Source organism: Melopsittacus undulatus, chromosome 9, assembly GCF_012275295.1.
Source record: "Melopsittacus undulatus isolate bMelUnd1 chromosome 9, bMelUnd1.mat.Z, whole genome shotgun sequence".
In the NCBI taxonomy this organism is placed as follows: domain Eukaryota; kingdom Metazoa; phylum Chordata; class Aves; order Psittaciformes; family Psittaculidae; genus Melopsittacus; species Melopsittacus undulatus.
In genome coordinates, this window is record NC_047535.1 from 38919813 (window position 1) to 38943866 (window position 24054).

At 36.2% G+C, this 24054-nt stretch overlaps 2 protein-coding genes across 5 annotated transcripts in view; one reads left to right on the plus strand and one right to left on the minus strand.

The window, feature by feature from the left end:
- CENPP (centromere protein P) overlaps positions 1-24054 on the plus strand; it is a 137174-nt gene that overhangs the window by 51972 nt on the left and 61148 nt on the right. The window lies entirely within an intron of this gene.
- ASPN (asporin) lies at positions 6911-22334 on the minus strand. Its single transcript, XM_034065928.1, has 8 exons — positions 22112-22334; positions 16779-17046; positions 15258-15370; positions 13162-13375; positions 12713-12823; positions 10483-10576; positions 8818-8956; positions 6911-8070 (listed from the first exon to the last, which is right to left on the minus strand). The coding sequence occupies exons 2-8, from the start codon at positions 17020-17022 to the stop codon at positions 7873-7875; spliced, it is 1113 nt and encodes a 370-aa protein (XP_033921819.1). The 5' UTR covers positions 17023-17046; positions 22112-22334; the 3' UTR covers positions 6911-7872.

Below are 24054 nucleotides of genomic sequence, written 5' to 3' on the forward strand. Positions count from 1 at the left end.
TCCATAAAGAAATTTTACATCTTTGGCAAACTGTCAGCTAAGAGACTTTTTTTCATTCTTAACTGAGTATGTAATTCATTAACAGTTACTGCAGATGTATTGTGATGTGAGCATATTAATTTCAGTGTTGCTCCCAATGACTTTGATAGAGACCTTTGTATGAGTGGTGGGTAGTTCATGCATAATGAATCTGGTGTATGAAACATACTGCACGAGATAAATAGATGGTCTATATATATGCAGCTAGTCTAATGCATCCAGGCTAGTTAAATTTACTGCTTATGGACAGGGATCTTATGGCAAGACTTAGCAGTGTGTGGAAATGTGTGGGATTCTCATCAAAACTAGATCCACAGTGCTGCTGTTCCAGAAATCTCATAGTCTTCAAATTTCTCCTGGACAAGAATTTGAGACAGAAAAAGTGTGCATAGAAAATCTTGGCTATATGGTATTCCCACTGCAATCATAGCAGCATAATGGTTAAATCCAGAATTGCATTGTTCAGCTGAGTTAGAACTGTTAATATTTTATGTGAAAAACTGAAACAAGTCTGTCTGTTGGCAGCATATTCTGTTCAGCTAATTTTTTATGGCTAACATAAGCTTTGAGAAGCACCCAAACTTATTCCAAATGAATCAATATTTAGATAATTATGAAAGCCTTTCTGTTTATTCTTAATATTATCTTCTATCTCATGTGATTTACTGAGAATGCAAGGTAAATCTTATATTTGTCTTGGTAAATAATTTTAGACAGTGGTATGTGATACGTGGCATTTGGAATTAGAGTCAGATTTTCATTTACTCCAGGGCTTTTCCATACGTTTCCTATTAGCAGCTTTGTTCTCAGGCCTCTGGTCTCCCCAGAAAGGAGAGGGGGGGAAAAAAACACAAACCCAAGAAACAGTCTTAAATTCTGTACATAGGGAGAAAAAAAATAGGCTTCAGAACATGATTTCATTAGTTTTAGTTTACCATTGCTTTTATTCTCCTACTGATGTTAAATTCTGATCAAAATCAAATGGAAATATTAATGTTTCTTTAGTCTGTTGTTATGTAGCTTAGTTTTTCTGGGTAAATAGTGTGATATTTTGACCAGGAATCTGCTCTTCAGGCTGTGAAATAGTGGGTGGTAATGTTTGGTGATATTCTTAATCTTTCCATTTGCTAGTTGTTTTGCTCTTGCTAATCTGTCATTAAAAATAAATCACTTGTGAAATAAGGTTTTTTTGGAAATGAGGGCGACATGGGAAAATATCCAGAAGTTCTTGAGTTATAGAGAGAACAAATTGGCATAGTTCAAACTGGTAAGGTGGTCTTGTTCTTTATGGGTACTCTTCTTAGTGATATTTGAAGTTTTTTCAACACAATTCAGTGAATGCAACTATTTGTAGAATTACTAGTAGTAAATATCAAAATATTAGCAGAAACTTTGGTTTAGGTTTCATTTTAACTTGAAAAGAAACATTGTGAGATTAGTCAATGGACAACTGTGGTTGAAGGAATGCAGTACATAGTTTAATGCTGGTAATTGCTGTCTGAGAGATAGTAAATATTGCTTCTTAGGACATACATAGGTAAATGCTTTGTGAAATTACATTATTTCAAGATTCATAATAGTTATATAGATTTCTTATGCCTAACCCATTTTAGGTAGCTAAAACATTTTATCTCTTTAGCAAACCAGTATGAATGGTTCAAAACTTGCATATCTTAATTTTTTTCCCTACTGCTCTGCTCTTCGGCATTTCCATCACTTTTGAGAAATGCTGCTTCTGGAATTCCTGATGGAATTCTTGGTGATGTGAAACTTTTTAGAAGTTTCCGCTATGTTTAGAATAGCCAAAGTTTCACTTACTGATTTCCTAAAGAATTAAACTTTTGTCTTGTCACTTACTTCACTCAGTATCTTTTGATCCTCATTGCTAATTATATCCAAATTTGACACAGGATAGAGGGAAATGTATGTGTATTTCTAACCAACCTGTGAAAAATAGCAGCTGGTCAGAGGAAAGCACTCTAAAGAGATGCTTTAACTGAGGAAAAGACAGTTACAAATCCTCCTTCTTAGGGTAAGCAGCCAGATGGCAAGATGAAACAGAGATGTTGACTAATCCCTTGGCATACTTGTAGCTCTGTCATTTGGCAGCCAAACAGGTGGTAGTGTGGAAGGCAACTGTAGAAGAATATGCTGAGGTGCTGGTGGAGACAAATTGGATGAACCTGAGGATTGTTAGATTCAAATCCCTAAGAATCTAGGCTTTTGTAGCTTCCTCATTTATGAAATAACTCAGTGACAGCAACACTGGTAATGAACAGGTAGATCATTCTTATCCTTTAAAGCAGCCCAGGGTACTGTTAAAATTGGCACAAGGGCATGTTGCTGGCTCACTTTCAACTTGACCACCAAGGCTTCCAGGTTCTTTCCTGCAAAGCGGCTTTCCAATTCGTCCAGCATTTACCAATGCATGAGGTTATTCCTCACTGGGTACCTGACTTTGGACTCCCCTTTGTTGAACTGCATGAGTTCCTGTTGGCCATTTTCTTCAACCTGTCGAGGTCCCTCTGTGGCAGCATGGTGTATCAGTCACTCCTTCCACTTTTGTGTCATCAGCGAACTTGCTGAGGGTAATCAGTCCTACCATCCAGATCATTAATGAAGATTCTGAACAGAACTGGAGCCAGTACAGACAGACCCCTGTGGTATGCCACTGGTTGCTGGGATCTGATTGGAATTCACTAGATCACCTGCCACTCAGCCTGTTTTCAGCCCACCTTGTTGTCTGTTCATCCAGCCTATATTTCATTGTGATTTTATGATTTTACAACTCTCTTAAGGTCATGCAGTGATACCCAAATAGCTGTGCTTTTTCTCTGTCCATGTCCTTTTTCTCTTGCCTGACACTTACGAGCACAGAGCACTTTTAGCTTGTGCACACTGAATTCCTGCAGGTTTCATGTAAATTGACTTCTAAGGAGAGGAGGAAGACACTATTAATACTGGAAAATAGAAAAAAATCAACACTTCTTCACCTTAACTTGTTTAGCAGCAAAAGCAGGCACTTGATCTCTGAGTTTCATACGCTAGTCTTCAGACAACCAGCTAGTTGATTCTGAACCCGTGTTTCTAACCTGTGGATATATCGCAGTGAAAGAAACATAGGAAATGAAGATATGTGTTGGGACAGAAATGATTAAGGATATGAGGTGGAATAAGAATGTGTGATAGGAGATTGAGGTTTGTGTGGGTTAGGTATCTTTACACAACATTTTTTTTTCATTGGGAGTCTTGCTTGCAGAAGACATCTCAATTTGAAGTGGTTTGATGCTTCAAAATTTTGGTTCTGTTTGGCTTTTTTAATATGGATATGAAAGAAATCCCATGTATGTTTTGATTTATGTGGTATGCACTTGCCATAGCTGATGGTGCAAGTTAAAATCATGTTTTGATAGTATCTTTAATCCCTTAAAGTTTCTGTGTCTCATGAAGTTTGTCTGCTACTGATGTGTTATTCTTTGTATTGCTATGTTTTGAAGTACTGTGTTAAGTAGATTGTTACTGGAGAAAGAGGCGGTGAGAAGATGTGGAGTGATGAGATTATCCTTTGGGAAGCTAATAGTGTAAAGCCAAGATGTATAACTCAGTCTTTAGAAGTACTCAAATAGGCCTCACTGTTTAATCAGTATTTTTGAAGTTTACTGGGCTATTACTCTGCAGTAACAGTCTCTGTTACTTATTCTTTAAAATTACTTTTCCTTCTATTGGTAGCAATAGGTTGCCATCCTCTGGTGAAATTTGTTAACTGTTTTCTAAGGACCTGACACAGTCAGAAGAGAGAAACCCACTGAAGTTTGGAAAGCTTAGGCTCAACAAATATATATATTTTTATGTTTTGTTTTTTTTTTCTATGAGAGGAATATAGTTACTTGTACAAGGAATAAGTTAGAAGAATCTTAGAAGTGTTTATATCAAATCTCTCTTTCTTCCCTTTTAACGTCTGTGGATAATGTAAAGGTGGAGTTAATTTCTTGACAGTTTTTCCACCCTATCAACTGATACTGACCTGCCTTGTTAGGTGGAAAGACTTCTGGATGCCAGTGTATTATCATTAGTTAGCTATTAATAGGTGAATTACTTTGATGTCCATATTCAGAAATCATTGCTGAAACTGTGTAAGGTGCATTTTATATTGCAATGTCACTCACATCCACATGGGTTTATACCAAAGCTAGAAGGCATGTAAATTATTAGTTATTACCCACAAATGCTGGCTGAAAAATAGTATCAGAAAATAGTAGAGAGTTGTTATACATACTTTTTTTTTCTCATACATGACAGACATCCTATGAATTTATGTGATACTGGTTTTTCTCTAAAAATAGCTTTACAGGACAGAACGACCAATGTGGTACTTACCTGCCTTAATGCAAAATTACCAGCGTAGCTGGAGTCACAGATAAAGGTTTATTCACTTAGTTAAGCTGCAGAATTTGAATCTGCTTTTCTACTGATGATGTCATTGTTGAATTGGTGTAACTAGTATGGCCTGAGTGTTTAAGAATACACTTAAACTAGTGATTTTTCTAAATGTAATGATTCTTCTGTTACCAATTCTATTCTTTTTACTGGCATTGTATTTGTTCTTTGTACTTTTAACTGAAGATTTGATTGAAGTCTGCCTTTATCCCACTTCCCTGAGCTAAAAGCTGTTAACTTGGTGTTCTACAAAGTAGATAAATGATCTGGAAATTTTTCTTCCATTTTTCATTCTTGACCTTCTTTAGGATTGATCTTTGTGTTGTTATGTTTGCTACTTGACCACTCTTTTTCACTGGAAGTCCCTGAAATCTTTTTGGCTTTTGCTTACCTGCTGATCATCTATAAATTTTCCTGCCTCATCTTTTCTTTATCTTTTTCTTGTCTTTTTGATAGTAAACTTTATAAGCAGTGAATCTTTTGTGGACACTTAAGGACTTCAGCTAGTTAGCTGTTACTATATGACAATCTTCATTTATTTCCAACTTTCACTTCCTTCTGGACAGGTAGTTGTTACTGGCAGTGCTTTGTGTCTCTGGTAGGGGGTTATGAGCTGTTTATGGTCATGTAAGGCAGGGTAGCCTATTGTTAAGGGAAGATGGGCATTTCCCAGAGGGTATGAATGTGCAGTTGGGCTGCTACCAAGAAGTAGTAGGTGTTCCTGCTTCAGCAGGAATGTACAGATTTTGTGTGAAGGTGGTTTATTCTAGGACAAATGACTAGCCTATGTGGTGTGTTATCCTTTATGTAACTAGGCTGTTTTATTCTTGGTTACTTATTTCTGCCATTGCTCTTTTCATGCTCCACAGAAATTTTGTAGAGATGGCTTCAGGAGTTGGCTGTTTCCCTCTTGTCCTGGGTTCAGCAGTAGCAGTCATGTTTTCTCCTCCTTGGTAGCTGGTGCAGTGCTATGTTTTGACTTTCGGGCTGGGAACGGTGCTGATAGCACCGATGTTTTGAGTTACTGCTCAGATGTTTGGTTTGTCCAAGGACTTTCTGAGCCTCATGCTCTGCCAGGGAAGGAGGGGAGGCCGGGAGGAAGCAGCGATAGGACACCTGACCCAGGCTAGCCAAAGAGGTATTCCATACCGTAGCACGTCATACCCAGGATGTAACTGGGAGTTACCCAGAAGGGCCAGGAGGCTCTAGGGGTTGGAGGAGGTATCAGTCTGTGCTCAGTAGGGCAGGGTGGGGTGGGTTATGGGTCGGTGGCTGGTGAGGTGTTGTATTATTTGCTTTATCATTATTATTTGTAGTAGTAGTAGCAGTAGAGATTTATGTTATACCTTAGCTATTAAACTGTTCTTATCTCAATCCGTGGGGGCTACATTCTTTGGATTCTCCTTCCCAGCTCTCTGGGAGTTGGGGGAGCAAGGGGGGTGTGAGTGAACAAGCTGTGTTTAAACCATGACACCTCTGCAGCCTTGTCAGATTTGTTACTGTTGGATTTATTTAAATAAAGACTGCATCTTCACTGGGAATGCTGAGTTACAGTAAAAGCTGGTATGCATTCCCTGTAAGAACTGTACATTAGTGTTCTATGATTCCTGTGCTTCCTGTGATTGTAGAACTAATTCCCTAGTGGAAAAATCTTTGAAGGTACTCCCTTTTTTCCGATGTTTAGAGGTCATAGCTCTTCACACATAATGACATAACTACGTCTAAAGAAGTCCATGATATAAACTGCACCAGCTGATGAAGAATATGCTCATTAACTGTGGTTTTCAGTTCTGATCACTGCTTTCCCCATGTTATTTGCTAAGAAATGCATTCCTTAGAAGTATCTTCAGAAGCCAGGAATTGAAAGATGCTAGGTGATATGCAGATTTGAATTGGAGTTTGTTTTCTTTTTATTCTGCTTTGAAATGCCTTACAGACTTTCTGATTGCAGACACTATTCTTCAGAAAAAGCTTTCTCTTGACTCACTTTCCCTTTTCTCTCCATGTGATTTTGGGTCTCAAAACCATAGTGGTACTAACAAAACATTAAATACAAAGAGACTAAGCACATGAAAAAAAAATGAGATCTTAGACTTGATACTTATTGCTTAAAATACATAGGGAGGTAGTAGAAAGGCTGAGAGATCGGAAACTACTTGATTTCCCTGTAGTGTTTTCCTTCTACTGGTATGGGTAATTTTCCATAACAGCTTCAGATGAAGCATTGAATTTTGAACTTGGGGAAGAGCAGCAGTGATAAATGGTCCTCTTGGTATGTAGATTTGGAAGAAGGAAGACTAGAGAAAATATCTACAGAAGTCAGACATGCTTGATTATAGTCTCTGAATGTTTTGACATGACTTAGCATGTAATCAAGTATACAAATGCAAGTATTTTTAAGTTTATTTAATTTATTTTGAATCCCAATAGCAAATATACACTAAATAGGTATTTAAAATATCCGTTTTATACAGTACTGTCAGTATTGAGAATTCTATGTGCTGACCTACATAAGAAGTCAGGGCAGTTGAGCTCCAGCTACCTGCTTGTGTTCAGCAATTTTAAGGTACTTATGTTAACGAGGGATTCTTAACCCGTCTGATGTCAATTATAAAAGAGGAAAAAAAATAGGAGGAAAACCATGATTACTGTTATAGATAAAAGAAAATGTTTGTGCCAGCCTAAAGAGAGTTTAATAATAATTCCTAGTAAGCTTAAAGCATATGATAAATCTTGAATCCTTCTTTTTCAAAGTTCAGAATGCATCAAATTGCATTGATAGCAAAACACTGAAGAGCATTTCCCTCTTAAAGTTGCAAGAAGAAATACCAAAAGCTTTCAGAGGGTTTTTTGTCCGTTATTTCTTGATACGAAACCTACCTTTATCTCACTTACTATGTTTTCATTAGGGACAAAAGACCTCACAGTATCGTACCTTTCTATTGCATCTTCTCTGATTATCAAAAATGGCACTTGAAGTTGTCCTTGAGGTCTGGTAATTTCTTTTTGCAACTTCTCTTACAATGCTTTTTGGCAGACAAAAATTCATTACTATAGAAAAAGACACTTCCACTTGAGTTTTAGAATCTATTTAAAAGAAAGAATATGTCAAAACAATGTGATCAAAGTAAAGAATTTAACACCTATAATAGGAAACATCAAATACAGTTTCCAGTTTCAAGAGTCCTTCCATAAGATATAAAGACTTTTGTTTAAATTATTCAAATGTAGATTGACCATGGATCCTACTAATATTTTTCATCTAATTCATTATCTCTGAAATAGTAAATATATTGTAAACTGGTTAAATAGTGTAAAATTGGCATTTTTCTGCAAATTTCAAGTATTGTAGAACTGATTTGGACAAGTTGTTTTATGAAATGACCAACTTCTCTATCACTTGAGGAAGTTTCCGAGTTGCACACTGTTTCTGGCTAAAATGCAACGGAAAGTTGAAGGCTGAACCTCCCAGGACTTTACAGGATTATTGAAGAGGCTTATGCCGCTGTATAATGCTTTCTTCTTTCTTCTTCCTGTTGGACAGAAATCATTCACTCCCAGTTTTGCGATATGATTAGAATGGAGGAAAACTACCTGCAGTAATAAGAAACAGTAAAATCAATTAGCACGTAAATGGGAAAATTACATAAACATTAATTGGCATATATATAGATAACTGAGGTTTGCTATAATATTAGTTGGATACAGGCCTTCATAGTAATAGGAATTAAAAATTTGTGTTAAATATTAATAAATATTTACTTCCTGATACTTGTTAATATATAACAAGTTATATTTTATCAGTGTGTTGTCAGAATAATTGGACTCTATTCTTATTGAACATTCTCCTAAAATGTAGTTTATATTCTCCTATAGTAAAAATTATATTCTCTCACAATAAGTATTACATTCTACCAAAATGTAAATCTTCAGAGTTTTAATAATTTTTTTTAAGTAGTCTCTAGAAAAGTTGATATTGGAAGATTTGCTGGTATGGTTTTAATTGCTAGTTCAGAATCTGGGAAATAAATATCTTTTGAAAGTGTTTTATTGCAGAATTTTTCTAGTTCTAAAAACAATTTTAAAGTTTAATCATTTCAGCCTAATGAATAATTTACTTTGGATTTAAGATGTTTCAGCAAGGGAGTGGAAAAATTTCCACTTTGCCTTGCTAAGGCCACATTATACATACGTAATTATAAATAATAATTATATAATAAACCTGTAGCAAACAAATATATGTGACAGTTATGCTTTTTAGTTGTGTCCTAATCAGCATGGTGGTGTAAAAGTCAAACAACTTGTAACAACCAGAACTTTGTATTAAGTTTAGTATATGACCTGTAGATATTTCAGGTCGGGTAATCCAGGAGGAACTTTCTTGAGTTTATTTTTTTCGAGATGGATTTCACGTATGCTTGGTATGTTGGCAAAACTTCCATTTTCCACATCTTTGATTTTATTATTCCCAAGTCCAAGCCTAGAAATAGTATAAGAAACATTTAATTAAAGACCAATTGAGATTCACAACAGCACTGAAGAGCATAAACATGCTTTGGTTTTGGGGTCGTTGGGGTTTTTCTGTGTCTTTTTGTTTGTTAGTTTGTTTTGGGGATTGGGGGGGGTGTTGGTTTTTGTTTGTTGGGGTTTTTTTTTAAGTTTGAAATATGTAGGAGTAAACACAGCGGACAAAGGAATTGGGGAGAGTTGATGAAATCTTACCTCTGATAGAAAAAATACCCCAACACTGATCTATCAAACTTTTTTTCTTCTTAATTCAATCTGCACTTGAAGGACAGCAGCTCGCCTGATGAGAGCAACTGTCTGGTTTCGCATGCAGTTTTTCTACTTTTAGTGGCAAGAGTTAAAATGATAAACATCAACCAATCTGCTTGTAAAAGAAATTGTGCCATTTTATCAAGTAGTGTAATCTCACAGTAACAGAAAGTGTTGTTCTAATAAACAGCCAAAGAAGACCAAGTCTTATAAAAAAATAGTTATAGGTTAGTCAAAAACTTTGTCTTTTAAAAATAAGCAGGGCTAGCTTCTTCCTACTTCCACATTTTCCTTAATTTAGGCTTTGGTTAGATTTTTATTCTTATTTTTGCTATGACACTTGTGTTGCTGGAAAGATGATTCAGAAGGTGGACGTGCCGGTCAGTTTGGAATTGCTCTTTCCACTTGACCTGCCATCCTCTGTTTGTCCTTTCCTTCTTCATTTTTCCAAAAACTAAAGTTGGTATCTAAAACCAGCTCAGCAGTTCCTCTTTCGTAGTAGTTTGTTACCAAATCCAAAATTCACTGCTGCTCAGCCATATTTTCAAAGTAGATACAGTGATACATTCCTCAATGTATGGAGTGTTTCTTTCCAGTATACTCAGGCTTTCTCTAGAATTAGAAACCTATTATGACTCGCAAGTCCTATAGATTTAGTTGCAAGAAAGGCAATCTCTTCCCAGAACAAAAGTCTGTTGGCATTGCTGTATATGTCATTTGGGGGGGTGATTTGTGAGGTAAGTGACCAAAGAGTTAAAATGCCTGGGCCTGGTAGGGAGCAGCCTAGAGAAAAGCACAGATTTCTGTTGATAAATAATATGACCACAAGTATTCATATATTTTGAGTATGAGAAATACAGGCAATGCTTAATCGAGGCATATTACTACTAGCACATTAAGAGACATGACATGAAAGACATGTTTTATTGCACAACACCTAAGTGCCACGAGGTAGAATTTACAATAATTACATTTAGTAATGAGATGCTGTTCTTCACATACACTTCTACTGAGAACTGTAGGCAAGAGGTGTAGTAACAAGGGGAATGTCTAGGGGGAGTGGTTTTTTTTTGTGGGTTTTTTTTTTTAAGTTTGGTCTTATTTGCAGCAGTTCTTAGTAAAACATTTACATTTCTGAATTCTCTTTTCTCCCATTGGCAAATATCAAATAAGAGATCCTGCCAGGTGTGACCTTTAATCAAAGAAAAGCATTCTGCTTGGGAGTTTTACCTTTGAAGATCTTTATACCGGTTAAAATCTTCAATTTCAATTGCTGTGATCTTATTGTCGTCTAAATGAAGCTCCAGTAGACTGGAGGGGAGTCCTGGTGAAAACCAAATGCAATATGAGAAGAGTAAGACAACTTATTTTTGTTAGAATATTTATTATGTTCCAAACAACTTCTTTCATATGTGTTTAGTACTGGGTGAAGAATTAGGGGGGTGAGGTGAGGGTGATGGTGTCTGTGTAAAAGAAATGGGTATTGGATAGAAGTATGTTACTTATAAAAAATAATAAAAGTTATCAACATAATTTGATTTAAAATAGTAATCTTGAAAGAAAATTAAGATGTGAAGGAATATATGCTAAAGTTAAGAATTCAGGGTTCTAAAATTTGATATAATTTTGTCAGCTTGCTTTATAACAGCTTTCCATATAGTTTTGGTTAACCTGTTAAAGATGTAAATTTTATGTTATATGCAATTATCTAACTGTTGGTAATCCAAATACTGCTCCTATGGAACCAGTTTTTAGATATGTATTTTCTTGCACACAGTGTAACAGCTGTGTAACCATAAGTTCCAAACTGTGCTATTATAAATTCCAAAGATGTAATGTGGGAGGAAAGCTTTTGGAATTCTCTAAGGAAAATTAAATATTCCATATGTTCTTTCCTGTACCAGTACATGGAGTGTTTTCTTACATGGTACCAAATAGTCCCAATTCAGAACTGTCAGTGAGTGGGCAGGGAGGAGGAGACTTTTTTACAACATGCTTTTAGTGAAGGCGGAGAAAGACATTCACAAGTGTGAATTTGTATTTGCTGATCTTATGTTCAGTTTTACCAGCATGTGTCTAGATGGCACCCTGACACCAAGCAAGAGAAACCACGCTTGTGTTACTAATATGGCTGAGGAGTGTACTGCTCACATTGCCATTGTTATTTGTTGTAGCCTCGGAACACTGAAGTGGTTGGTGTGCTTTACAGTCTGTTTTCTGTGCCAGTGGCTATGCTATGGTGTTTGTTCGTTTGGGCTTTTTCCCACTTTAAATTCCAGCTTGCTGCTTAGAAAGACAAAATTGGAATCATTTTATCTTTGGTGGTTTTTTTTGATGCTAAGTGACAGGAGACACTATTATGATGATAGTAGAAGAAAGTCTTTTTTGGGTGTGTTACCGTAAGCAGAGAGGTAGTTTCTGATCTTAACATTATCTGAACAATTAATGTGATTTGCTTGGTTTATTTTTTTTTCCTTGGTTTTTCATTTTGTTTGCTTGGAGGCTTGGGGGGGTTTGGGGTTTTTTGTGTGTTTGTTTTTGGTTGTGTGGTTGTTTTGGTTTTTCAGTATTCTCTTCTACAGGATGCTTTTGTATTATATATATGTCTATAAGAAGAGATTAAATTTAATAAGAAGTTATTTATCTGAATGATCCCAAAATCATTATCTCAGGGGCAAGTATTTAGTTCCCTTGTAACCTGATGAATGATATAATGCAGATCATAGGCTGGTTTGGATTGGAAGGTACCTTAAAGCTCATTCAGTTCCAACCATCTGCCATGGGCAAGGACACCTTCCACTAGAGCAGGTTGCTCAAAGCCCCGTCATTTTTTGTTCCCTTTTTCTCATAGCTAGTATTTTTGAGCAGTTGAAATTAGCAGTTAAATTTTACTTAGCAAGACCTCATCAAAAGATGTATAAAATGCTGTGTTGGGTATTGCATTATGGTGGTCATATTGCAGAGCATATTTGAGCTACAGTCTCACTTGAAACATTCAAAATTCAAGTTAGAGATTTTAAATGCATAAAGAAAGTGGGAATTTTGTATCTCTGATGACCCATTATGATCAAATATCAGGGGGTTTATCCTTTCCAAGGATTTTTGAGAGGCTAATGTATAAGATGTGAAGTGACATCTATGATTTACTTCACATTGCTTCTCCTGAAAAGTCTCTGGATGTTAGGGGAGTGGACCTCTTAACAGAGAGAAGGCTGGGAAGCGAGTGTGTGTGCACTGCTTGTGGGAGTGTGCATGTGCCTGCACATATGTGCACACTTTTGGGGGTATTCAATTGGACTCCAAGTACAAAAAGAAAAATAGAGTAGTAGGTGATTTGATAGAAATAAGAAATACCATACAGAATTTATGAACATTTTAGTAATCATACAGATGTTGAAGCATTTTATTTAGGAGTGTACTGGTATAGGTAAAATAGAACAGGACAAGCAAAACAGCATACCTTTAGGAACTGAAGTTAATTTCGCTTCTGCAATTCTGATATGATAGATATTTACTCCTTCAAAAGCCCCTGGCTCTATTCCATCATTGTTAAGAGGATTTGCACTCATTTCTGTCCATGGGAAAAAGACAAAAAGAGGTCTTTATGGCATAGGATTTCTATGTATGTTTGACTAAGTTATAAACATCTGATTTAATTTTATTTCTGACTTCTGGTGTTCTAAGCATTAATTAATATTTAGCTTGGATTACCTATTCAGAGGGGTGGAGGTTACAGCTTTCAGTTGAAGAAAGGCTGTGAGGATACATAGTAATTAAATCATGGAAGATCACTTCCACAGCTTGGAGATCTCTTAAAAAGTTGTACACTGGAAATGGTTGAATGAAAACTATATATAGTAAGTTACAGTTTCGGTAAAGACATTTTCTTTTCTACTTAATTGGACTTACCTAAAACATGTAGAGACTTCATTCCTTTAAACGCATCCTTGTGGATTTTCTTAACCTTATTAGCATGAATTCTGAGCTCTGCCAAAGTATTTGGTAGATTTGTTGGAATCTCAGTTAGCTGGTTGTGAGACAAATACAGTCGTCGTAGCCTCTTTGTTGGTTGAAAAGCTTTTGGATGGATCTTGGTTATTTTATTGTTGTTCAAAGCCAGTGCCTAGGAGAGATGGGAAGAGAAATACAAAGAAAAATTCTTTATGCAGGATCATTGACTATGAATTTCCAGTCATGAATTTGATTATATAAGCTTAAAATTAAGTATTTTAAAGATTTTATTTTTCCATCATACCAAACATTAGCACTTATGGCTTTTGAAATGCACTTTAGGCATTTCAATTGACTGGGGAGGAGGCAGGGGGGGGAAGAGCCTGAAAGCTGGACCATCAACTAGAAGGTAGAGAAAAACTAGTCAGAGCTGACAAGGTGCTAGTGGGCAATGGGAAGAACTAGCAAAAACATGTTTGTCATCATATACTTTGTAGGATTGTGTCAGGATTATATTCTGTTGTTGATGTTCCTTAATGCAGACAAATTCTCAAAACCCAGAATTCCATCTCTTATTTCAGCATAATACTGCAAAATAACAGGGTTTTAATCTGAATTTCCTTAATGTCCATATATGACTTAGACACACATGAATTTTTGTATCTTATTTGCCATAATTTCTCAACTTCTGGACTTAAGTCTCTTCTGTACAGTACACTAGTCCTTTTTTTGGGACAGTTACTTGTTCTTGGCTGCAGTGTTTTATCAGAGAACTTGTAATGAGTTACTACAGACAGCAAAATATGATTCATCTGAGATTATTTTGCGTGTCAAATCACATCTTTGCATTTCCATTCCTAGACTAATAAATGTTCTTTTTTTACTTTGAGCTGTTGGTAAGTCTCTGCTTTCTGAAATGGGAGGGGGAAAGGAGGAGGGAGGGGAAATTAAAGTGAAACAGAATTAATTATTTTTCCCCCCCCTGGAAAAAATGAGGATAGCTTAAGGAAATACACAGGAAATTCTCCTTCCTAATCCAAGTTGCCATCTGTTCCTTTGCTAAACAGTCTGGTACTCAGACAAGATGTACAAAGTAAACTTTGCTTTCAGTAGAAGTTTGTTAGCTCTTGCCACAAATTAGCTGATGAGAAAAATCAAAACAGCTCCAAGTTTGCAGTCATTGCATAATTAAGTGGTGACTCTGCTGTATAATGTGGTGGTTGCTAAGGTAGTCCAGTGTCTTTAGCAGTGACTGGAGGATAGTTTCTATAAGATCTTTTATACTGAACATGAACCACTATTAGTGTGTTTACCCCTGACTTGCTGGTAAGACCATGAGAGGCTTGAGGGGAGTGGAAACTTTGTTGCAAACTGTGAATTTATATGGTTCCTATTTTTTCTATCCTAGCTTAGCCCATAATGATTAAGACGCTGATTCTGAGATGCTTAGATCTGATAAATTGTCAGTTCTTGCTTAGAAACCAAACATGATTGAGCAGGAGTTTGTTTTATTGTGGTGTGTTTCATGTCTTCCTAATGAGGTAGAAAATGTCATTAACTTGCTCTAACGTGTGGAGCAGATTTGTCATTCTTACAAAAAAAAAGGTTTTAAAATTGTCAGTATTTGTTCAGACTGGATTTAGAGTGACATCCTATGGAGATAAGTGTTCCAGAACAGATTTAATATTCCTTTCCAAGACTCTGAGAGTCTCTGATTTTCTTTCATGATAAAAAAAAAATCATTATAGTGTTGTTGTGTACTGTAAACGTTTAGATTTATCAGTTGCCACTTATTCTAAGCCTGTCTCTACATGCTAAGGAGTGAAGAAATCTTGAGTATCTTTTTAGTACATTTCCTGGATGTTATAGGAAGTGTCATAGTTCTTACAGCTCAAAGAAATCTGCTTCTTACTAGGTGGGAGCAGTCAAATACTGCAGGCATTAGCCTGTATTTTTATGGCTATTACTGGAGAAGAAAAAAAATGTATTTTAAAAGTATCAGAATATTTTATACTGCTAAATAGGGTTTTAAACTCAGAAAATAGCAAGCTTACATAAAGCGACGTGAGTCCTTGGAGATCATTTTCCTTGACCTCTCTAATTTTGTTGTTCTGAAGGTCAATCATTCGTGTATCTGGTGGAATGTTGCGAGGTATTGATGTCAAACCTGTTGAAGTATGTGACAGAAACATTATGTGCCTGTACATAAGTCCAAAGAAATTAATTGCTAAACACCAAACACAGTAAGGTTGTTGATGATTGTGATGGGAAAGAAAATGCAAAGTGTCGTAAAGCAAAAGATAGAAGGCAACATTTGACAATGAGAAGAACTAATTATGTGAGAATGTATGATAAAAATGTGTGGATAGCTTCAGGAGGAACTGCTTCCACCCTTGACCATGAAAATCTTGAAGGTGGGTGCTCATTCCAGGCTCTTTATATCCATGAAATATGTGAGCTCAGAGCACAGGTTGTTCTATAGGGAAACTGCTGTATTATCAAGTCCCTGGAGAAAGCAGCCTTTGGAGAACCTGGGGCTGTGGTCCTCTGTTGAGGAGCAGGGCTGTTGCAGTGGCTTTAAGGGATTTCTGCTCAGTGCTTAACTGCTCCTTTCCACTCCTGCACTGCCCTATCCTATCGTACTGGCAGGGTTGCAGGTCACGCCTGCAAAATATGTTCTTGGTAGCAACCAGTAGCTAGTAATTAACTACCAGTTGAATAAATCCCTCAGTCCAGTTCACTGTTGAGTTACAAAACTACTTCAGTTTATGCCATCTGTGATCCTGAATTAGCAGGAAACTAGCAACTTTCTTTGCAGTGGAAAAGCTGATGCATCAAATGCTACATGCTGATCCAGTTTATCAACAATTATGTTTTAATTAATGGGTTACAGTTATTTAAAGATGAAGTCTGTTTATAGGGTTTTTTTTCCATGTGAACTTAAGTAAAGCAGTTTGCAATCTAAAGTAGATGCAATAATCACAGTTTATTTTTGTCAGAAATATTTATTTTCATACCTTAATAATGACACATTAAAAAAACCCAAACAAACAAAAACACAAGCAAATTTATACATTCAGTCAATGTTTCTAAGATATGAGGAGCCTAGGACTGAGTTTAAGCTGGTGGCAGAGCTGTGATGAGAATGAATGTCATTGTCATTGTGCAAGTGACAGGAGCATAGACCTTTGGTTACTTTGAATCATGGGGAAAATTTGACAAACACCGATTTAAATTGTCACAATTAATAATGAGTTTGTATTTAGGGACTAGTATATATATGCAACAGTCACAGCAGCAGATTTGCCTTCTGTTAAAATGTTACCTGTGATGTTTTTTCCCATGAACTGGGAAAACATTCATATTGTAGAAAGTGCTGGGCACAGATTAGCTGCTGGACACAAGCTGGGTCTGGTTGGCAAGCCTAATTGAAAAAATGTAAGCTCCTTTGGAAAATTACTGTTGCAGGAATATAAGAATGTAGGTGATTTATGGAGCTGTAGGAGTCACCTTTTAAAAAGCAAATCCTTCAAAGGAGGGTCCAGTAAAGAACAAACACACAACTTCATTCTTACCTAGGTCAGAGCAGTGGACAACTCTCACATAGCACTGGCATCCAAAGGGGCATACTGGGAATAAATCAAAAGGAATCAGTGGTATAATTGGTTCACTGGTTGGGAACAGAGAATTGTCATCGTCATCATCATCATCTTCTTCCATATCTTGGAGCATCATATTCTTTAGTGTAAAATATGAAGGACCAATGAGAGGTTTGGCAGAGCACAAAGCCAAGAAGAGGAGGAGTGTGTATTCTTTCATAACTTCTTAATCGGGATAGCCAATCTTGGAGAGGAAAATAAACAAACAGAACACTCAAACACAAGAATCAGTGAATGTGAAACAGCAAATTAAAGGTATTGAACTATTTACTTCATCCACTGCTACAGCCTCTGGTCCTGAGAATCAGTCTGTTATGAATATTAAGGTTTAATCAGTATATGAAGGATGATGATTATAAAAAAGTCTTTAAAATAAAAATCATTATTATAAATTATATAATAAAATACTTAAGGAAATTCATTAGACATTAATGTCATATCAACATTTTTTAGTTGAGCCTAAAAACATAGTATCATCATTTGCTTCATAACTTGCAGGTGTAATTTTTGTAGTAAATTTTACCAGAACTTGGAAGTGGATGTCATTTATTCATTTTTGATGGAAAAAAACATTTTAATGCGATGCATGGACACATGTGCATTGCTTGCATCTAGAAAACTGAGAGATACTTGATTAGCAATACAGAAAATGCTCTCATCAGGATACAACCTAAACACGTGTTATCCTGTCTCCTGAACACTTCTAAGTGAACTTCTGCTCTGCCCTTACAAGCTGTGGCTGCACCATCCCTGGAAGTGTCCAAGGCCACACAGGATAGGGCTTGGGGAAGCCTGGCCTAGTGTAAGATGTCTAGGGGAAGGGGTTGGAACTGGATGAGCTTTAAGGTCCCTTCCAATGCAAACCAGTCTGTGACACTATTCACTGTCTCTGGAAGTGTTAAAAAATGGTGTAGATGAGGCCCTCAGTGACATGGCTTAGTTGTGGACTTGGCAGTCCTGGGATAACAGGTGGACTTGATTGATTTTAAAGGTCTTATCTAACCTGATTCTATGATCAATCTGGAAAAACAGAGTTTTCAGTCCTGACAACAGCTTTCCCATTTCCTAGTCTGCTGTTTATTACTGCTATTGATAGAAGGTCACCTTTGTATGGAAGCAGGTTTGCATTGACTTTTATTTGACAAAGGCTCTTTTCTCTGACAAGAACTTATGAATCCATATTCTTTGAAATCAGTAACATAAATTGCACCTAGAATAGGACTGAAAGCCAATACATTTGAATGGCTATTTTTTCAATGAAAGTGTTGTGTTGCTGGTTTTTTTTCTGACATAGCTTTGTTGTCATGGGGCCTGTACATGACAGCTAGTCTAGCTGATAGGATGTAATTATGTGTCATGCTTGAATTTATTGCCATAAGCCCCATCAGTTTTCTAGATTATCTATAGTTTGGAAGTATGTTTCATCTGTAATCAAAGGTACTTTGATCTGGAAGACAGAAAGATGCTGGATCAGCTTGAGCACCTTCAAAGCAGAAAACCCCATGTCTTTTTCCTGAAGTTACTGAGAAGAGTACACAAGTTACAAAGGACTTACAAAGTAGATTTGCATTTAGAAAAAAATGGCTGATCCTGCCACATTACAGCTGTTCATTCAATTTAATTCAATTCTGCTTCTTGAAGTTCTAATTTTACCAGATTTCTTTTAGCCACACCTGGCTGGGAAAACCAGGAGTCCAGTCTTTAATTACAGTAAAGTGTATTACCTGAGTAATGGTGATGAATCATAGAATAGTATGGGTTGGAAGGGACCCCTGGATATTTTCTACATGCTCTGGTGTTATTCTAAAGATTACTTTATTGACCAATACTCCTATAAAATTAGACACAAGGGAAGACAGAATTACCACAGGATGTTTTGCTACTCTGTGAGAAAAGACTGTAAATTCAGTGCTCAGCTCTGCCTTGTTCCCCTCTGAAGCCAAATTCGGGTTATTGTTTGGATACTACAGTTTGCTGTGCAAACCAACAGGAGGTGCTGTAAATTTTATTATGTATATCCTGTTTATAAAGATGTTTCTATTTAGGCTATCATAGACCTCTTTAGGCAAATACTAAATGGATGTCAGTTCTTGTTCCATCACCTAATTAAATCTTGCTGATCTGTTTATGGCTGAAAAATGTCCTTATGTAGGCATTTTGTCTCTGGTCTCAATAGCAGGAGAAGGAGTGCTCTGGTTTGTACAAGGGTGTTGGCTTACTCAAAACTCTGAGGTTTTTGCATTGTTTTTTTCCGTACAAGGTCATTTCGATGTTTCTTGTGAATGGTTCTTAACAGCACTAAAATGCTGTGTATGCACAGCATAACTGTGTGTGGTTCAGGGTGTATAAAAAGTAAAAAGATAACAGTATATAGATTGCACTCTCAAAAAAGAATGCAGTGACTTCTTCCCCCCAGATGTGTCTGACAACAGAACACTAGTATACTTTGTACCTTGCAGGTATACAGAATTCTGTTAACAGTCGGTTAACTTCTGTTTGTGGTAGGCACTGGATTTATAGTGTTACTGCATCTAAAAGCCAATGTTCCATGTACATTCCTGAAATGCTTTTCTGGATCTGGTGCTAGAAAGTTGTCCTATGAAACAACTTAAAAATCTGTTTCCACACTTGAAACTGTAGCAAGTTGCATATTTCAGATATTTAAAAAGCTAATTATTATTTCAAACTGTGGAAAAGTTGAGGCTGATTGGAGCAGTGGCCAGTTTGAACTCTTGACAAACGTGCATTGTTCACAAATGGTTCTAGAGAAGTAATGCAATGTTGAAATATGTCACTGATGACATACTAGTCCTTTGAGAGAAACATCTTGAAAGCAAGTCACTTTACAAAAGGAAACCTGATTAGTGAAATAAAGAAATATACATATATATATATATATATATATATATATATATATATATGGGCTTTGTTCTTAGGGGTGGTACTCAAGTTAGACTCCAGGTTTGCATTGGCCAAAGAATGAATTCCAAAGAACTGGAGTTTATGGAGGTTCTAAAGTTTTTTTCCTGGATGAGTTTTTGAGTTTCTCAGTAAATAGATGTTGATATGTTTCTGTGGCAATGCTCTGACGTTGCAGCTCATCTCAAAGAACTCATAAAAGCTTTCTTCATGCTTACACTTCAAGAGTAAGAGAATGAAAAGAAAATGAAAGCCTCAAATCCAAAATCCTAGTGATCTTTCTGGAAATACTTTAATTATTGTATCATGACAATGTTATGAAATAATTGTTTCAGAAAGTTTGTAAATACAGCTGTGCTAATGGTCCACTACTGCCACTTGAAGCTGGTTCTGCACCTAGGGACATGTTGCATTTCTCTCATACCAGCTCTTCCAATCAGGCTGTTTGCTGAACTGATGGAGCTCACTAAACCAGCATAAAACTAATGTGAGCAAGAAAAAAACCCAACACATTCTTTCTGGGTGAATAAACTGAATCAATCTTGAGTATCAGAGCCAGCACAAAGGAATGGGTGGAACAGCCTGGTTTAGGGGGGTGAAACACTGAAAGGAAAGAGAGGGAAGGACAAGAGGTGGGACAGCCATTCTTGGCATATGCAAGCTGTTAGGCACAGGTATTCTCTTTAATAAAACCTTGAACAGATGATTGTTGCTTGAACAGAGTCTAGCCTTGTCCCTTCTCATTTTTAGAGACCAGAAAATTGAAGATGAATTTGAGAAAGTGCTGGGCATTCAAGGACAGCTTATGTATTTCTTCATTATGTTTTCTTTATAACAATCCTACTTTCTCCTTCAGTAGAAAGAGCTACCAAACAGCACCTTTTCACTGAAAGATTAGCCACTGCAAAGTGAGGTAGCTGAATGTGGAGAGTATACGTTATATGTACAGATGCTGTAAGGCTGACTGTCTTTCCTGAAGTATGACATTTCAGGAAATACAACTTCAGAATATAGTGAATCCTAAATTCATTGTCCTGATTGTTTGGGACATACTTACCCTTACTAATATGGTGGTCTTTACCAAAACTCGTATTGCCAAACAGCATGTGGAACATAGGAACTTTTTATGTATTAGTTTAGGGTGAATGTGCAATAGTTCTGTGATGTAAAAATTCTCAACACTAATTATGGAAAGAAGAACACCTTCTGTGAGGACAGAAGTTATATTGTTAGTATGGGATGTGTACATAAAAAAGCCCTCAACAAAACAGATCAAGTCTAGATCCCATGGCAGTAGCATGCCAGTCTTGCAGCATGTGGTCTTTGTTGTCTTACCAGTTACGGCACTGAAGGAGTTAATAGGTAAAGTTTTCAGACTTAAAAACCCCTCTATATTTAGAAATAACCTCTGTTACCAGTGCACAGGGGTGAATTTCCTATGGCATTGTTTCTGAAAAGGAAACGTTTAAATGCCACAGTGGTGGTCTTTATAGAGGCAGTGAAAAGTCTGTGTTCATTAATAACACAAACCATTGCCCCATGGACAGATTTTGTCCAAAGAAAGGCAAGACCATTGCTGTTTTGAAAGCTGCATTTAAAAATAGTTCTGGTTCTATTAGTCATTGTCCCATTCCAGAAATAAAAGGAGTTTATGTTTAACTCTTTGTGTACCCTATTGATTTACTTAAATTGCTGAAGAAAAACAGGAGGAAATGTTGGGGTTAGTAAGGTTACTGAGGAAATTATTCTGTCCTGAGAAATAGTCCAGTATTGAAGTTATGTGATATGATAATTAATACCATGTTTACAAAGTAGGTTATGTTTAGAGAGTTAGACTTTTTGGAAATTGCTTGTCTCTTGTGTATTACTGACTATGATCTATGAGCATTGTAAGGGTGTAGCTTGTTTACAGTTCACTCTTCCATGTGTCATTTTTAATTACTTTGTAGACAGCTACTTAAAAAGCCAAACAGACATTGTGAATACAATATTACAGAAAGCTAACACAGAATTGTAACTGTAAGAACAATTGTAGGATAGATTTTCATAGACTGTAATAACTGAGGAAAAAGTTTGATCAGTTGTTACATCTTTCTGACAAGTCTTTCATAGTTAAATAATTCACTGTACTCTTTTATTGTTTTGCAGCTCAGATGTAGTAAATACAGAATTATTTCAGCTGGAAAGTTGATTTTCAAATGCTCTATAAACAAAGTGGTGCTTCTAACTCTAAATTGCCTGACATTATTAATCTGCAAATAGTTACTGACAACCTGTTGCTTAATTCTTTATTGTTATTTATATAGAATAGGTATTCAAACTGGACATACCTTGTAAGTCTGGTAGTTCTTCAGGAAGCACTGTGATAATCCACCTGAGATCCTTATGTCCAGTTATTTCTTATTAAAAAATAACATGAAATAAAACAACAACAAAAATGAAGTTAAGCTGAGTTCTGTGAAGTGGAAAGTAAAAATAAAGAAAAACTCCACTTCCAAACTTCTTGATCCTCCTGGCACTGTGGGTGATACCAGAGTAAAGTGCTGCATCAGATTAGCCCATCTTAGTACTGAAGAATGATATTAAGATGACTTGTTACCACTCATATGTTTTTCATCACTGCCTGTATTGCAGCCAAAACTTCTGGCTTAACTCTAGACGTCTAGTGGAGGACTTTATAAAACCTGTAGTTTAATAATAGTTGACATCAGTCCATTGGAAGTACAGAAAGGACCATTTCAGGTTATTCCTGCTACAAAATCACACTTATTTAGGACTCCATTAGCTGTTATTCTTTTAAAAGTATGATGTGAATAAAAGTAAAACCTTAGCCAGTGGCAGAGTGAATGAATAGCCTGTAGTGATCAGCATGTTGTCAAACCTTTCTAATTAGGACTTTGTTGTGTCTTTAGACGTAAATCCTACCTCTTGCTTTCAAAAGGCAACTATCTGGCTGTGGAAAATGATTTAAGATTGTAAAATGTAGATCAGATTTTATTAGTCAATATAGTTAATTTTTCTTTCTTGTACATGATAAATAAAGCCTGTTATTTAAAACAGATATAATTGCAATATTCTGTGGTAAGGATTGAAGTTGTGAACTTAAAGTCCTGTTACATAGTTTGTACTGACATACACATCACAACAGGTAGAAACTGGGTTATTCTTTGTTTACCATCCATATGCTGCCTATTTAAGTATGCTTCAAAAAGGTGTACCTAACTGACTTTACCTAAAGCAAGTTTCATAATTTTATAATTAAATATAATTTGCAACATAATTAAACAGTTTGTGTCTTTAAATTTACAATACATTATATCATCCCGATGCCATGCACATGTACTTCATCTGTTTCTTCAATAAGCTCCTTTCTATGTTAACAATTTGGTCTTGCTGTGGAGAAATAGCCTGGAAATTTTCTTAATGTATTTAAATATACATGTGAGGTGGTGCTGTTTGTAAAAGTTGCATATCAGTTACTTGGCTACTGTTCATTTCTTAAGGGAGAAAAAGATACTATGCCAAAAATTCAACCTTTGGTGCTCTCTTAGCAAACAAGATAAGGCTTGTGTTGCCTGCTGCATTGGTTTTGCTTGAGTTCCAGTTCCAGTAGCATAGATGAATGATGATAGAGATTCTCCCTATCACTTCTCCCAAGGAATGAAGTTACAATTTCAAAAGCAATCACATTCCCACACAACAATCTGAAGGATGATTTTAAGCTTTTTTGAAATCTCCAATTGCATATGTCTGCAATCTCTTGCCTGTATTTAGAAACCCGAGATTCCTAAGAAAACACTCCCCTGTGTTTTGTAATAGCTTGGTTTGGATGCATTTACTTGAGCAAATTACTATTAAATCACTCTTTAAAAGAAAAACCCCAACATTTTCTTGGCTTTTTGATAAAAGAGAACATGGCTTAAGACTTATGATAGAAATGGACTGATTTATTTTCACTTCTTTCAATAGTAAAGTGTTGAATCAGCAATTTCAGCTGATCCTGGTTTTGCAGCAATGTTCCCTGTTCCTTATGTTTAGCAACTTCACGGTTTTGGATGAATGCTTTTTTTAAATTATTACTTAATCTTTTTAGTTGATCCTGGTGGTAGGAACACATCCTTATGTGTATAGAGATTGCCATAGCTGCACTACATAAAGAAGCTGACATTGTGGAGTGGTAGTAGCTGGCAAAGATGTAACTGTCTTATCTTATAAAGGATTATCCATATATTTTATACATTATATAGCATCAATATATTAGAAATAAATATTG

Excerpts from the sequence above, each read along its gene's own strand:
- ASPN (XM_034065928.1), bottom strand. The coding sequence starts at position 17,022 with ATGAAAGAATACACACTCCTCCTCTTCTTGGCTTTGTGCTCTGCCAAA. Across the intron at positions 12,824-13,161 it reads GAAGTCTCTACATGTTTTAG|AAATGAGTGCAAATCCTCTT; the intron begins GTAAGTCCAATT and ends TCCCATGGACAG. Across the intron at positions 10,577-12,712 it reads ATTAACTTCAGTTCCTAAAG|GACTCCCCTCCAGTCTACTG; the intron begins GTATGCTGTTTT and ends GGTTTTCACCAG.